General features: G+C 54.8%; 1 protein-coding gene across 2 annotated transcripts in view; it reads right to left on the minus strand.

The window, feature by feature from the left end:
* Nucleotides 1-1,441: 1,441 nt before the first annotated feature.
* Nucleotides 1,442-12,454, minus strand: part of ppp1r16a (protein phosphatase 1, regulatory subunit 16A) — a 112,248-nt gene continuing 101,235 nt past the window's right edge. For both annotated transcript variants that reach the window (XM_078230307.1, XM_078230317.1), the window contains 5 exons: nt 10,551-10,676; nt 9,545-9,620; nt 9,270-9,399; nt 7,209-7,380; nt 1,442-3,352 (listed from right to left, as the gene is read on the minus strand). In XM_078230307.1, the coding sequence (XP_078086433.1) occupies nt 2,885-3,352; nt 7,209-7,380; nt 9,270-9,399; nt 9,545-9,620; nt 10,551-10,676 (972 nt within the window). In that variant the 3' untranslated portion in view covers nt 1,442-2,884. The remainder of the gene's footprint in view (nt 3,353-7,208; nt 7,381-9,269; nt 9,400-9,544; nt 9,621-10,550; nt 10,677-12,454) is intronic.

The following is a 12,454-nucleotide window of genomic DNA, read 5'->3' on the forward strand; positions in this document are numbered from 1 at the left end:
GAGGTTCTACTTTTTAGTTTAACTCCTAACTTCCTAAATTCAGCTTGTTGGACCTCATCCCGTTTTTTACCTATATCATTGGTGCTTGTATGCACAACAGCTGGCTGTTCACTCTACCCCCTCCAGAATGTCCTGCAGCCGCTCCGAGACATCCTTGACCCTTGCACCAGGGAGACAACATACCATCCTGGAGTCTTGTTTGCGTCCGCAGAAACACCTATCTATTCCCCTTACAGTTGAGTCCCCTATCACTATAGCTCTAGCACTCTTTTTTCCTGCCCTCCTGTGTAGCAGAGCCAGCCTGTTGGACTTTAACCTGGTGTTGTTAAACTTCTTACTGTAGCAGAGCCAGCCACAGTGCCATGATCCTGGCTGTTGCCACCTTCCCCTGGTGAGCCATCTCCCCCAACAGCATCCAAAACAGTATATCTGTTTTGAAGGGAGATGACCGCAGGGGATCCCTGCACTGCCTTCCTACTCTTCCTCCATTTTGTGGTCACCCATTCCTTATCTCCCTCAGTAATTTTTATCTTGGTGCGACCAACTCCCTGAATGTGCTTTCCACAACTTCCTCGGCATCGCGGATGCTCCAGGATGAATCCATCTGCAGCTCCCAGAGCTGCAAAGATAGACAGGAAGGCGTGTTGTGAAGCAGACATGGGGAGATTGCAGATGGATTTAAATAGGCTGAGTGAGTGGACAGAAGTCTGGCAAATGGAGTTTAATGAGGGAAAATGTGAAGTTGCTCACTTTGGCAGGAAGTATAAAAAAGCAGCGTTCCTTAAACAGAGAATAACTGCAGAAACTGAGGGGCAGAGGGATCTGGGTATCCTAGGTGACGTGATGCAAGTACAGCAAGTGATTAATGCGTCTAATGGGAATGCTATCCTTTAGTACGATAGGAATTGAACAAAAAAATAAGGATGTTATGGTTTAGTTATACAGGGCACTGGTGAGACCACATTTTGAATACAGCGTGCAATCTCCTTATTTTAGGAAGAATGTGAATGGAGGTGTTTCAGAGGAGGTTTACTAGATGGGTAACTGGAATGAGTGACTTGTCTCATGAGGAAAGGTTGGGCAGGCTGGGCTTGTTCCCACTGGAGATTCGCAGAGCGAGGGGGTGACTTGATTGGAGTAGATAAGGTCCTGAATGTTCTCGACAAGGTGGATGTGGAAAGGATGTTCCCTCGTGTGGGGGAGTCCAGAACTAGGGGGCACTGTTTTAAAATTGGGGGTCATCCTTTTAGGACGGAGATGAAAATTATTCTTTCTCAGAGGGTTGTGTGACTTTGGAACTCTAAGCCTCAGAAGGCAGTGGAGGTGGGAGTCACTGAATATTTTCAAGGCAGAGGTAGATAGATTCTTGTTAGGTAAGGGGATCAAAGGTTACTGGGGGTGGAAGGGAATCTGGAATTCGAAACACAAACATTTTAGGCACGAGTTTATTGAATGACGGAGCAGGCTCGAGGGGCCGAATGGCCTACTCCTGCTCTTGTTTGATATGCACAGTATCAGTAACAATATCCAACTAACACAGTCATCTTTTTTCAATGGAAATCTCACGTTTCTTTCAAAAGGTTTTGTGAATTCTTTCTCCAAGGGGGACAGTGTGTCCCAAGCACCAATGACAGACTCTTCACATTTCTTCCGTATCAGAATATATTACCTTTTATTAACTTTTCTTTCTTTGAAAATAATTAAGACAAGTCATTTTGTGCTCATCAGGTGACTGCTGTCAGTGATGGGGCTGGAATATTAGCCTCATTCTAGATACAGTTTATCAAACACTCCCAGGACAGGTACAGCACGGGGTTAGATACAGAGTAAAGCTCCCTCTACACTGTCCCCATCAAACACTCCCAGGACAGGTACAGCACAGGGTTTGATACAGAGTAAAGCTCCCTCTACACTGTCCCCATCAAACACTCCCAGGACAGGTACAGCACAGGGTTTGATACAGAGTAAAGCTCCCTCTACCCTGTCCCCATCAAACACTCCCAGGACAGGTACAGCATGAAGTTAGATACAGAGTAAAGCTCCCTTAGTTACAGTGTGGATCGGATAGTGGATGAATCCTGTAACCTTTGCACCAACTTTGATCTTTTTCATTTCCCACACCCGCTGCCTCGCGGTGTCTCAGTGAGATTACTAACTCGGTGCTCAGTCTGAGACTATTGTAGCTCAGGATTGGACAGCAGCCCAGTGTCTCGCTGCAGGAGCCCCAGCACAGACTGTAGTGTCGATAGATAGATAGCCCTGTCTGCTGCTCCTGTGTGTGTGTGGGATGCCGTGTTGAGCTGAGTGTAGGCAGGGAGTCTCGCTGCTGGTGAAGTGACGGTGCTGGCTCAGTGAATCAGTGCGCTGCTGCACACATTCTGCTGAAGGCTGTGGCTGGGCTGAGGCACAGGAGGGAGGGGGATGCAGGGTCTGTTCCCTAGATGCAGACTTCCACCTAACTAGCGGAATCAATCGACAAGAGCTGCCTTTTGAAGCTTTGTTCAGAGTGTGGGGGTTTGGGTCAGGGTGCTGGTATTGGGATAGGTTACAGAGCTGCTGGCTACGCTGTATGCTCAGATACGTGCCTCTAATCCCAGCCTCATTTAGTGTTCTGTTTTTGTTGCTGGCAGTTGGTGTTGAGCAGAGGGTACGGGGAAGGTGGGTTTTTACAGAAATAAGCCATTGCCCCTTCAGACACAAACGCTGAGAGGGGCCTGGATACGTGAAGGGCACAGAGGTGCCGGAGCTCAGAGAGAGAGAGGGTTCCCAAAACGTTCAGTTGGATGCAGGTTCTGCAGATGCCTGTGGTGACAGCCTGTCCTCCCTGGACCCCCCCCCGCCGTGCTCCCGCTCACTTTGCTGAGGCTCGGGCAGCTTTAATGTTTCACATCATTTTGCAGCATCTCCGGGGCTTCTCGCTTGGAACCTCCTCCACGGGCGCTTTGAACTTCACCAGAGGGGGGTCTCCACTAGCGGGGGTGAAGAAGACAGAGTTGTGTTGGGGTGGGCCTGGGCTCAGAGGTTGGGACAGATTGCTGTCTGCTGCCTCGCCGCTGGAGCACTCCTCGGGGGGCAGCTGTTTCTGCAGCTTTGAGGCCGCTCGCTGACGTTTCAGGTCAGCCAGTGTGTGGTGGCATTTCTCCTTGTTCAGGTCCGATGCCGCCTCCTCTCTGGAGGCCGGCTGGTAGGACGAGTTCCGATCCAGCTTCCTGGCATCCTGCTCCGGAACAGAATCGGACGGCAGCCAGCTAGAGGCTGTAACCGCTGAACCGTTCCTCAAAGTGGGCTCGCCGCTGGCCCACCTCTCGTCACCGGGATCCGCCTCCCCTTTCACCACCTTGGCTGCAACACTCTGAAACAGAAAGCAATTGGATTGGTGTGACTGCACCAAATAACCAGGCTCACATTTCAGAACATCATCCCCGTCCTGCTGATACTCCAGAGAACGGCTCACAAATCCCACAGAACAAACCAAACACTTTTACTTAATTTATTTACTCATTAGTGTCACAAGTGGGTTTACATTAACACTGCAATGAAGTTACTGTGAAAATCCCCTAGTCGCCACACTCCGGTGCCTGTTCGGGTTACACCGAGGGAGAATTTAGCACGGCCGATGCACCCTAACCAGCACGTCTTTCAGACTGTGGGAGGAAACCGGATCACCCGGAGGAAACCCACGCAGACACGGGGAGAACGTGCAGACTCTGCACAGACAGTGACTCAAAGCCGGGTCCCTGGTGCTGTGAGGCAGCAGCGCTAACCACTGTGCCACCGTGTTGAAGGGATAGACTTGGGGGAGGGGTGTGCTGAGAGTTGGGCAGACAAGTGGCTGATAATTAAACTTGTATTTCAGAACCACGGGATGTTGCAAAGTACCTTACAACCAATCATTAAAAATTCATTATGGGCTGTGGGTGTCACTGGCTGGACCAGCATTCATTGCCCATTTCTATCTGCCCTTCAGTAGGTGCTGGTGAGCTGCCTTCTTGAGCCGCTGCAGTCCCTGAGCTGTAGGTACACCCACAGTGCTGTTAGGGAGGGAGTTCCAGGATTTTGACCCAGTGACAATGAAGGAACGGCCGATATATTTCCAAGTCAGGATAGCGAGTGACTCGGAGGGGAATTTCCAGGTGGGGGTGTTCCCAGGTATCTGCTGCTCTTGTCCTTCTGGATGGAAGTGGTCGTGGGTTTGGAAGGTGCTGCCTAAGGAGCCTGGTGAGTTATTTTCAGAAGTATTTAGGAAATATGGCAGTCAATTTGCACACAGAAAGATCCCAGAAACAACAGTGTGATAATGATCCAAAGTTATGTTAAATGTTTATAAAGATGTTGATTCAACTTCAACTGCAGCAGTGTGTGCAGGTCCGCAGTCCCGGGCTCCACACTTTCGGAAGGAAGCAAAGGCTGCATGAAATATACATGAGAACGGGAAGACAAAAACAAAACACTGCGATTGCTGGAAATTTGAAATGTGAGCAAAATATTCTGTAAAAACTCAGCAGGTCTGGCAGCATCTGTGGAGAGAGAAACAGAGTTAATGTTTCAGTGTGTGAACTTTCATCAGAGCTGTTCTCCTGTGTCTCTCTCCACAGATGCTCCAGACCTGCTGAGTTTATCCAACACCTTTATTCTTACTCACGGGAATGGTTAGAACCATAGAAAATTACAGCTCAGAAACAGGCCTTTTGGCCCTTCTTGTCTGTGCCGAACCATTTTATGCCTAGTCCCACTGACCTGCACTTGGACCATATCCCTCCACACCCCTCTCATCCATGAACCCGTCCAAGTTTTTCTTAAATGTTAAAAGTGACCCTGCATTTACCTCTTTATCCGGCAGCTCATTCCACACTCCCACCACTCTCTGCGTGAAGAAGCCCCCCCCTAATATTCCCTTTAAACTTTTCTCCTTTCACCCTTAACCCATGCCCTCTGGTTTTTTTCTCCCCGAGCCTCAGCGGAAAAAGCCTGCTTGCATTCACTCTATCTATACCCATCAAGGTTGCAGGGTGAGGGATTCAGGTACGTGGATAGATTGGAGAGGGTGGAGAGGGAGCAGGCTGACAGGAAACGTGATCGAGATGGACAGAATCATCAGGGAGAAGCTGTTCCCATTGGTGGAAAGATTGAGAATCAGAGGGCACAGGCTGAGGAGGATTGGCAAAAGCAGCACTGGAGACAGGAAGGAAAAGCTTTCTAAAAAAACAGCCAGCGGTTAGGATCTGGGCTGCCCTGCCTGAGGGTGTGGTTTGATCGAGACCTTCAAGAGGGAATTAAATCATTAGAAGCAAAAGAAACATTTACCAAGGGCCAAGGTGGGATCGGGCGAGTTGCCCTTGCTGTCGGGAGAAGGACTCGGAGGTTTCGGGCAGGAGCTATCGGAGGAATGTGAGGAAGCTGCAGTTTAGGAGGTACTGGAAGTGAAGGTAATTTTGCACACCCACAACCCCCTGGGAAAAGGAGGGGGGGGGGGGGTCCCTCATGCAAAACTGTCCCCCTCACCACCCCCTGGGTCCTGTCACCAGCACCAATCTCCTCCACCCCCACCCTTCATCCGGGGATCACCCATGGCGAAGGCGCCCTTATTTACTCCCCCCAGATTTGGGCTCCCTGCTGCAGGAATTAAGCTGCATTTCTCTGGAGGAGCCAGTATACACTCAAGGGGATGAATAGCCTCCTTCGGGGGGAAGGGGGGTGGGGAGAGAAGGCGAGGGGGATGGGGAGAGAAGGCGAGGGGGATGGGGAGAGAAGGCGGGGGGGGGGTGGGGAGAGAAGGTGAGGGGGGGTGGGGAGAGAAGGTGAGGGGGGTGGGGAGAGAAGGCGGGGGGGGTGGGGAGAGAAGGCGGGGGGGGTGGGGAGAGCAGGTGGGGGGGTGGGGAGAGCAGGTGGGGGGGTGGGGAGAGCAGGTGGGGGGGTGGGGAGAGCAGGTGGGGGGGTGGGGAGAGCAGGTGGGGGGGGGTGGGGAGAGCAGGTGGGGGGGTGGGGAGAGCAGGTGGGGGGGGTGGGGAGAGAAGGTGGGGGGGGTGGGGAGAGAAGGTGGGTAGTGGGGAGAGAAGGTGGGGGGAGCGCAGTGGGGTGTGGGGAGAGAGGGTGGGTAGTGGGGAGAGAAGGTGGGTAGTGGGGAGAGAAGGTGGGGGGAGCGCAGTGGGGTGTGTGCAGGAAAACACGAGGGAAACTCCATGACAGGGCGACAGAGTTTAAATTATAACAGAATTGATGAAGGAATCGCTGGGGGGAATGGGAATGGATCTTAGAGAGACAGAGGTTGTGAATGGCTGGATAATATCATCCAATGATAACACAAAGGGAGCAGAGAAATACCAAGCCCAGAAACAATGCATCAGGACGGAGGCAGAGATGGTGATGGGGCTGCAGGGTCAGTGGTGAAGTGTTGTTCCTCGAGACAGTGTTGGGTTTCACTGGAACACTGCCCCAGGCCAAGGGCAGACTGGCAGCAAGCTGGAGAATACCAATAGGCGACAGGAAGGTGGGCCTGGTGTCTGTGGGCTGAAAGAAGGTGTTCCATTCATCCAGCCTGTCACTGCCCTCCCCGCCGTAGACACCTCACTGGGAGCAGTGAATAGCAAACTGAAAGCAGCACTGGTTCCTGCACTGACACCACCTGAGTAAGCGGGAGGAGGAGAGGAAGGGGGTGGAGGAGAGGAAGGGGGTGGAGGAGAGGAAGGGGGTGGAGGAGAGGAAGGGGGTGGAGGAGAGGAAGGGGGTGGAGGAGAGGAAGGGGGTGGAGGAGAGGAAGGGGGTGGAGGAGAGGAAGGGGGTGGAGGAGAGGAAGGGGGTGGAGGAGAGGAAGGGGGTGGAGGAGAGGAAGGGGGTGGAGGAGAGGAAGGGGGTGGAGGAGAGGAAGGGGGTGGAGGAGAGGAAGGGGGTGGAGGAGAGGAAGGGGGCGGAATATCTAACCCAGTTATACAGATAATCAGCAATTCTGCACAGTATTGGTGACCTTTCCCTGTTCAATGTGATGGAGCCCGTGGAGTCGCTCCCCCCGCGCAGACGGCGCCCCGGGCGCTCCCCCCGCAGAGACGGCGCCCCGGGCGTCCCCCCCGCGCAGACGGCGGTCCAGACGCTCCTCCCGTGGAGACGGCGGTCCGGACGCTCCCCCCGCAGAGACGGTGGTCCGGACGCTCACCCCGCGGAGACGGTGCCCCGGGCGTTCCACGGTCCCTGACTTGGGGAAGCGGGACTCTTACCAGTTGGTACTGTTTGAGTTCGGAGTCAGTCTGTGCATCTTCATCCTCCTCATCCTGCAGTTCGGGATCATTCTCCTTCCTGCCCACCTGCTGCCACACAATCGCCTCCTCTTTGTGCTCCTTCCGGTACATATCATTACGCTCCGTCACACTGACCTTACGCACAACCTTCCTGGAAAGAGAGAGGAAACTGTGGAGTGTGCATGGTACAGTACTGAGATGCGAGCTAAGGTTAAATCTTTACACAGAGCTCTCGCTAAAGCGCCGATCATTTTGGGAAGACAGTGTTGTGTCCAGCCCCAGCACCTTGTCCTGGGATGATGCTAATGTACACCAGCTAGCAGTGTGTGGCTTTCTGCCCAATCTGTACCCGTGACTGCAGTCTGTGTAAAGAGGGTTTCAGAGACAGCAGCCTCCTTCCCCTCACCCCTCCCGAAGGGGAGATCAGCAGGTGTCTGAGCCAGGGGAGGGGGGATGGGGGCGATGTGTAAGCCGGGTGAGGGGGGGGGGGGGGGGGGGGGCGGGGACTGGGGGCGATGTGTAAGCCGGGTGAGGGGGGGCGGGGGGGACTGGGGGCGATGTGTATCCGACGGGCAGGTGGACACAATCGAGTTCATGCAGGAATGAGAACGCGGAATGGCAGCGTGGGTGAGATAGTTTCCTCTCCGCTGCGGCAGCGCTGTTACTGACAAAGCAGACTCAACAAACCAGTTACACATCCCACCCCCTTCAAACAGCAACTCATCCCTTTGTAACTACTGTCCAACTGAGGGACCTTCACTCACCCTCCACTCCCCAGACTAAATCGCCCAGGCTGTCACTCACCCTCTGCTGCCCGTACTGGATCCCTGTACTGGATTCCCCGCACTGTCACTCACCCTCTGCTGCCCCGTACTGGATCCCTGTACTGGATTCCCCGCACTGTCACTCACCCTCTGCTGCCCCGTACTGGATCCCTGTACTGGATTCCCCGCACTGTCACTCACCCTCTGCTGCCCGTACTGGATCACTGTACTGGATTCCCCGCACTGTCACTCACCCTCTGCTGCCTGTACTGGATCACTGTACTGGATTCCCCACACCGTCACTCACCCTCTGCCCCCAGTACTGGATCCCTGTACTGGATTCTCCGCACCGTCACTCACCCTCTGCTGCTCATAGTGGATCACTGTACTGGATTCCCTGCACTGTCATTCACCCTCTGCTGCCCGTACTGGATCCCTGTACTGGATTCCCCGCACCGCCACTCACCCTCTGCTGCCCGTACTGGATCCCTGTACTGGATTCCCTGCACCGTCACTCACCTTCTGCCCCCAGTACTGGATCACTGTACTGGATTCCCCGCACCGTCACTCACCCTCTGCTGCCCCGTACTGGATCCCTGTACTGGATTCCCCACACCGTCACTCACCCTCTGCTGCCCGTACTGGATCCCTGTACTGGATTCCCCGCACCGTCACTCACCCTCTGCTGCCCGTACTGGATCCCCCGCACCGTCACTCACCCTCTGCTGCCCATACTGGATCACTGTACTGGATCCCCCGCACCGTCACTCACCCTCTGCTGCCCATACTGGATCACTGTACTGGATCCCCCGCACCGTCACTCACCCTCTGCTGCCTGTACTGGATCACTGTACTGGATCCCCCGCACCGTCACTCACCCTCTGCTGCCCATACTGGATCACTGTACTGGATCCCCCGCACCGTCACTCACCCTCTGCTGCCTGTACTGGATCCCCCGCACCGTCACTCACCCTCTGCTGCCCGTACTGGATCACTGTACTGGATTCCCCGCACCGTCACTCACCCTCTGCTGCCTGTACTGGATCCCCCGCACCGTCACTCACCCTCTGCTGCCCATACTGGATCACTGTACTGGATCCCCCGCACCGTCACTCACCCTCTGCTGCCCATACTGGATCACTGTACTGGATCCCCCGCACCGTCACTCACCCTCTGCTGCCTGTACTGGATCCCTGTACTGGATCCCCCGCACCGTCACTCACCCTCTGCTGCCTGTACTGGATCCCTGTACTGGATCCCCCGCACCGTCACTCACCCTCTGCTGCCGGTGCTAGAAGTTCTCCTCTGCAGGGCTGTCTTGTGCTTGTCGTGAGATTTCATGATGGCGTCGTGTTTATGTTTCAGTTCCAGCATCTTTCCCCGGATCTCCTCGTCCCCACACACATCTGGAAAACAGAGTGAGTGAGGGCCAGACACACTGAGGTGGTCCAATTATTAGAGCAGGGCAGCATAGGGTAGCTGCTTTAGACAGTCGGATAGCACGTACACGATGTGAGAGTGAGTGAGTGAGGGGAGAGGCAGAACCCGTACCTATTGGAGTTTCGTCCAGGATAGACCGGGCATTCAAACTGGCGCCGTGCCCAACCAGCAGTTCCACCATGTGAACCTGTAACAGAGGCATTCACAACTGACGTCACAGTTACATCGTAGATTCAATCTTCCCCCCCCACTCCGCCCCGTACCCCACCCTGACCCAGAACAACCCTCCACACACAATTACCCCATCCAGAACCTCCCCATTACCCCATCCGGAACCCCCCAATTACCCCATCCAGAACACGCCCCAATTATCCCATCCAGAACTCCCACAATTACCCCATCCAGAATCCGCCCAATTACCCCATCCCGAACCCCCCCAATTATTCCATCCGGAACCCCCCAATTACCCAATCCAGAACCCCGCAATTATCCCATCCAGAAACCTCCCAAATGACCCCATCCAGAACCCCCTCCAATCACCACATCCCGAACCCCCCCAATTACCCCATCCAGAAACCCCCCAATTACCCCATCCACAACCCTCCCATCCACAACTCTCCCCAGTTACCCCCCCATTTACTCCATCCAGAACCCCCCCAATTACCCCCTCCAGAACCCCTCCCCCCCAAGTACCCCACCCAGAACCCCCCAATTACCCCTCCGGAACCCCCCCAATTACCCCCCCCAGAACCCCTCTCCCCCCCCCCCCCCCCAAGTACCTCACCCAGAACCCCCCAATTACCCCATCCAGAATGCCCCCAACCCTCCCGCCCATTACCCCATCAGCCGCTTGTGTACCCCATCCAGAGCCCCCCAATTACCTCATCTGGGACCCCCAATTACCTGATCCAGAACCCTCCCTGATACTCTGTCTCACACACTGTCCCAATACCCGTCCCCCGATACAGGGCACCTCGCCCGTTACGGGGACTCTCAGCCAATCCTTTCCCTCAATTACAGGGCATGCCCCCCTCCCCGGCCAGGAGCTGACGGCCTTGGACCGTTACACAGCTCTATACTGACTCAGTGCCAATCGGTCTGACTGTGGGTCACTGACCTGTCCCCAGCATGCTGCTGCGTGTAGCGGCTCCCACCCATCCGCATCCTTCAGGTCCACCCGAACTTTGTGAGCCAGTAGCAGCTCAGCCGCCTCTGTGTAGCCGTTTGCTGCAGCGATATGGAGCTAGAACATCAGAACACAGAGACACTCACACACTGGCACCTCAACCTTCCCCAACAGCCTCCAGAGCTGTCCCTGACTCACGCACGCACAGAGACACGCACGCACAGAGACACGCACGCACAGAGACACGCACGCACAGAGACACGCACGCACAGAGACACGCACGCACAGAGACACGCACACACACAGACACGCACACACACAGACACGCACACACACAGACACGCACACACACAGACACGCACACACACAGACACGCACACACACAGACACGCACACACACAGACACGCACACACACAGACACGCACACACACAGACACGCACACACACAGACACGCACACACACAGACACGCACACACACAGACACGCACACACAGAGACACGCACACACAGAGACACGCACACACACACACAGAGACACGCACACACAGAGACACGCACACACAGAGACACGCACACACAGAGACACGCACACACAGAGACACGCACACACAGAGACACGCACACACAGAGACACGCATCTCAATCTTTCTCAATTGCCTCCAGAATTGTCTTCGTCCCTGTCTCACACACCCCATCACGCACACACCCCATCACGCACACACCCCATCACGCACACACCCCATCACGCACACACACCCCGTCACACACACCGTCACGAACATGTGTGCACGCACCCCGTCACGAACACGCGTGCACACACCCCGTCAGGCACACACCCCGTCAGGCACACACCCCGTCTCTCTCACACACACACTCATCTCAATCTTTCTCAACAGCCTCCAGAGTTTCCTTGTCTCACACACGCATACCCATACGCGCACACAGACACGCGCGCGCGCACACAGACACACGCGCACGCACACAGACACGCGCGCGCGCACGCACACAGACACGCGCGCACGCACACAGACACGCGCGCACAGACACGCGCGCACGCACAGACACGCGCGCACGCACGCACAGACACGCGCGCACAGACACGCGCGCACGCACGCACAGACACGCGCGCACGCACGCACAGACACGCGCGCATGCACAGACACGCGCGCACGCACACAGACACGCGCGCGCGCACACAGACACGCGCGCGCGCACACAGAAACGCGCGCACACACAGAAACGCGCGCACACAGACACGACACTTATCAAATCTTACATGTACATTTAGAATGAGAATCAGTCTCTGTAACTGACGGGGACATTTTATTCTAAATGCTTCATAAAACATTTCACCTGAAAACATTACATTTAATTTTTACCTTTGATTGGCTGAAATTCTAAAGCTCAGGATAGGTACTTATATTTTATATTCCTCTCAGCATCGCGATCCTGGGCTTTCAAAGTTGACATTTTTTGAGACATTTTTAACGGAGAATGTAATCAGAGAAAGGAAACCGACTCTTCTGGTTTCTAACAAAACCAACACCAAAACCTCCAGGGAAATTTGGCGGCATGGTGGCACAGTGGTTAGCGCTGCTGCCTCACAGCGCCAGGGACCCAGGTTCGATTCCCGCCTTGGGTCACTATCTGCACGTTCTCCCCATGTCTGTGTGGGCTTCCTCCGGGGGCTCCGGTTTCCTCCCACAGTCCAAAGATGTGCAGGTTAGGTGATTTGGCCACGCTAAAATGCCCCTTAAGTGTCAGGGGGACTGGCTAGGGTAAATACATGGGTTATGGGGATAGGGCCTGGGTGGGATTGTGGTCGGTGCAGACTCGATGGGCCGAATGGCCTCCTCCTGCACTGTTGGATTCTATGAAATTGAACCTGGTTGA

Source organism: Mustelus asterias, chromosome 2 (assembly GCF_964213995.1).
Source record: "Mustelus asterias chromosome 2, sMusAst1.hap1.1, whole genome shotgun sequence".
NCBI classification, from domain to species: Eukaryota; Metazoa; Chordata; class Chondrichthyes; order Carcharhiniformes; family Triakidae; genus Mustelus; species Mustelus asterias.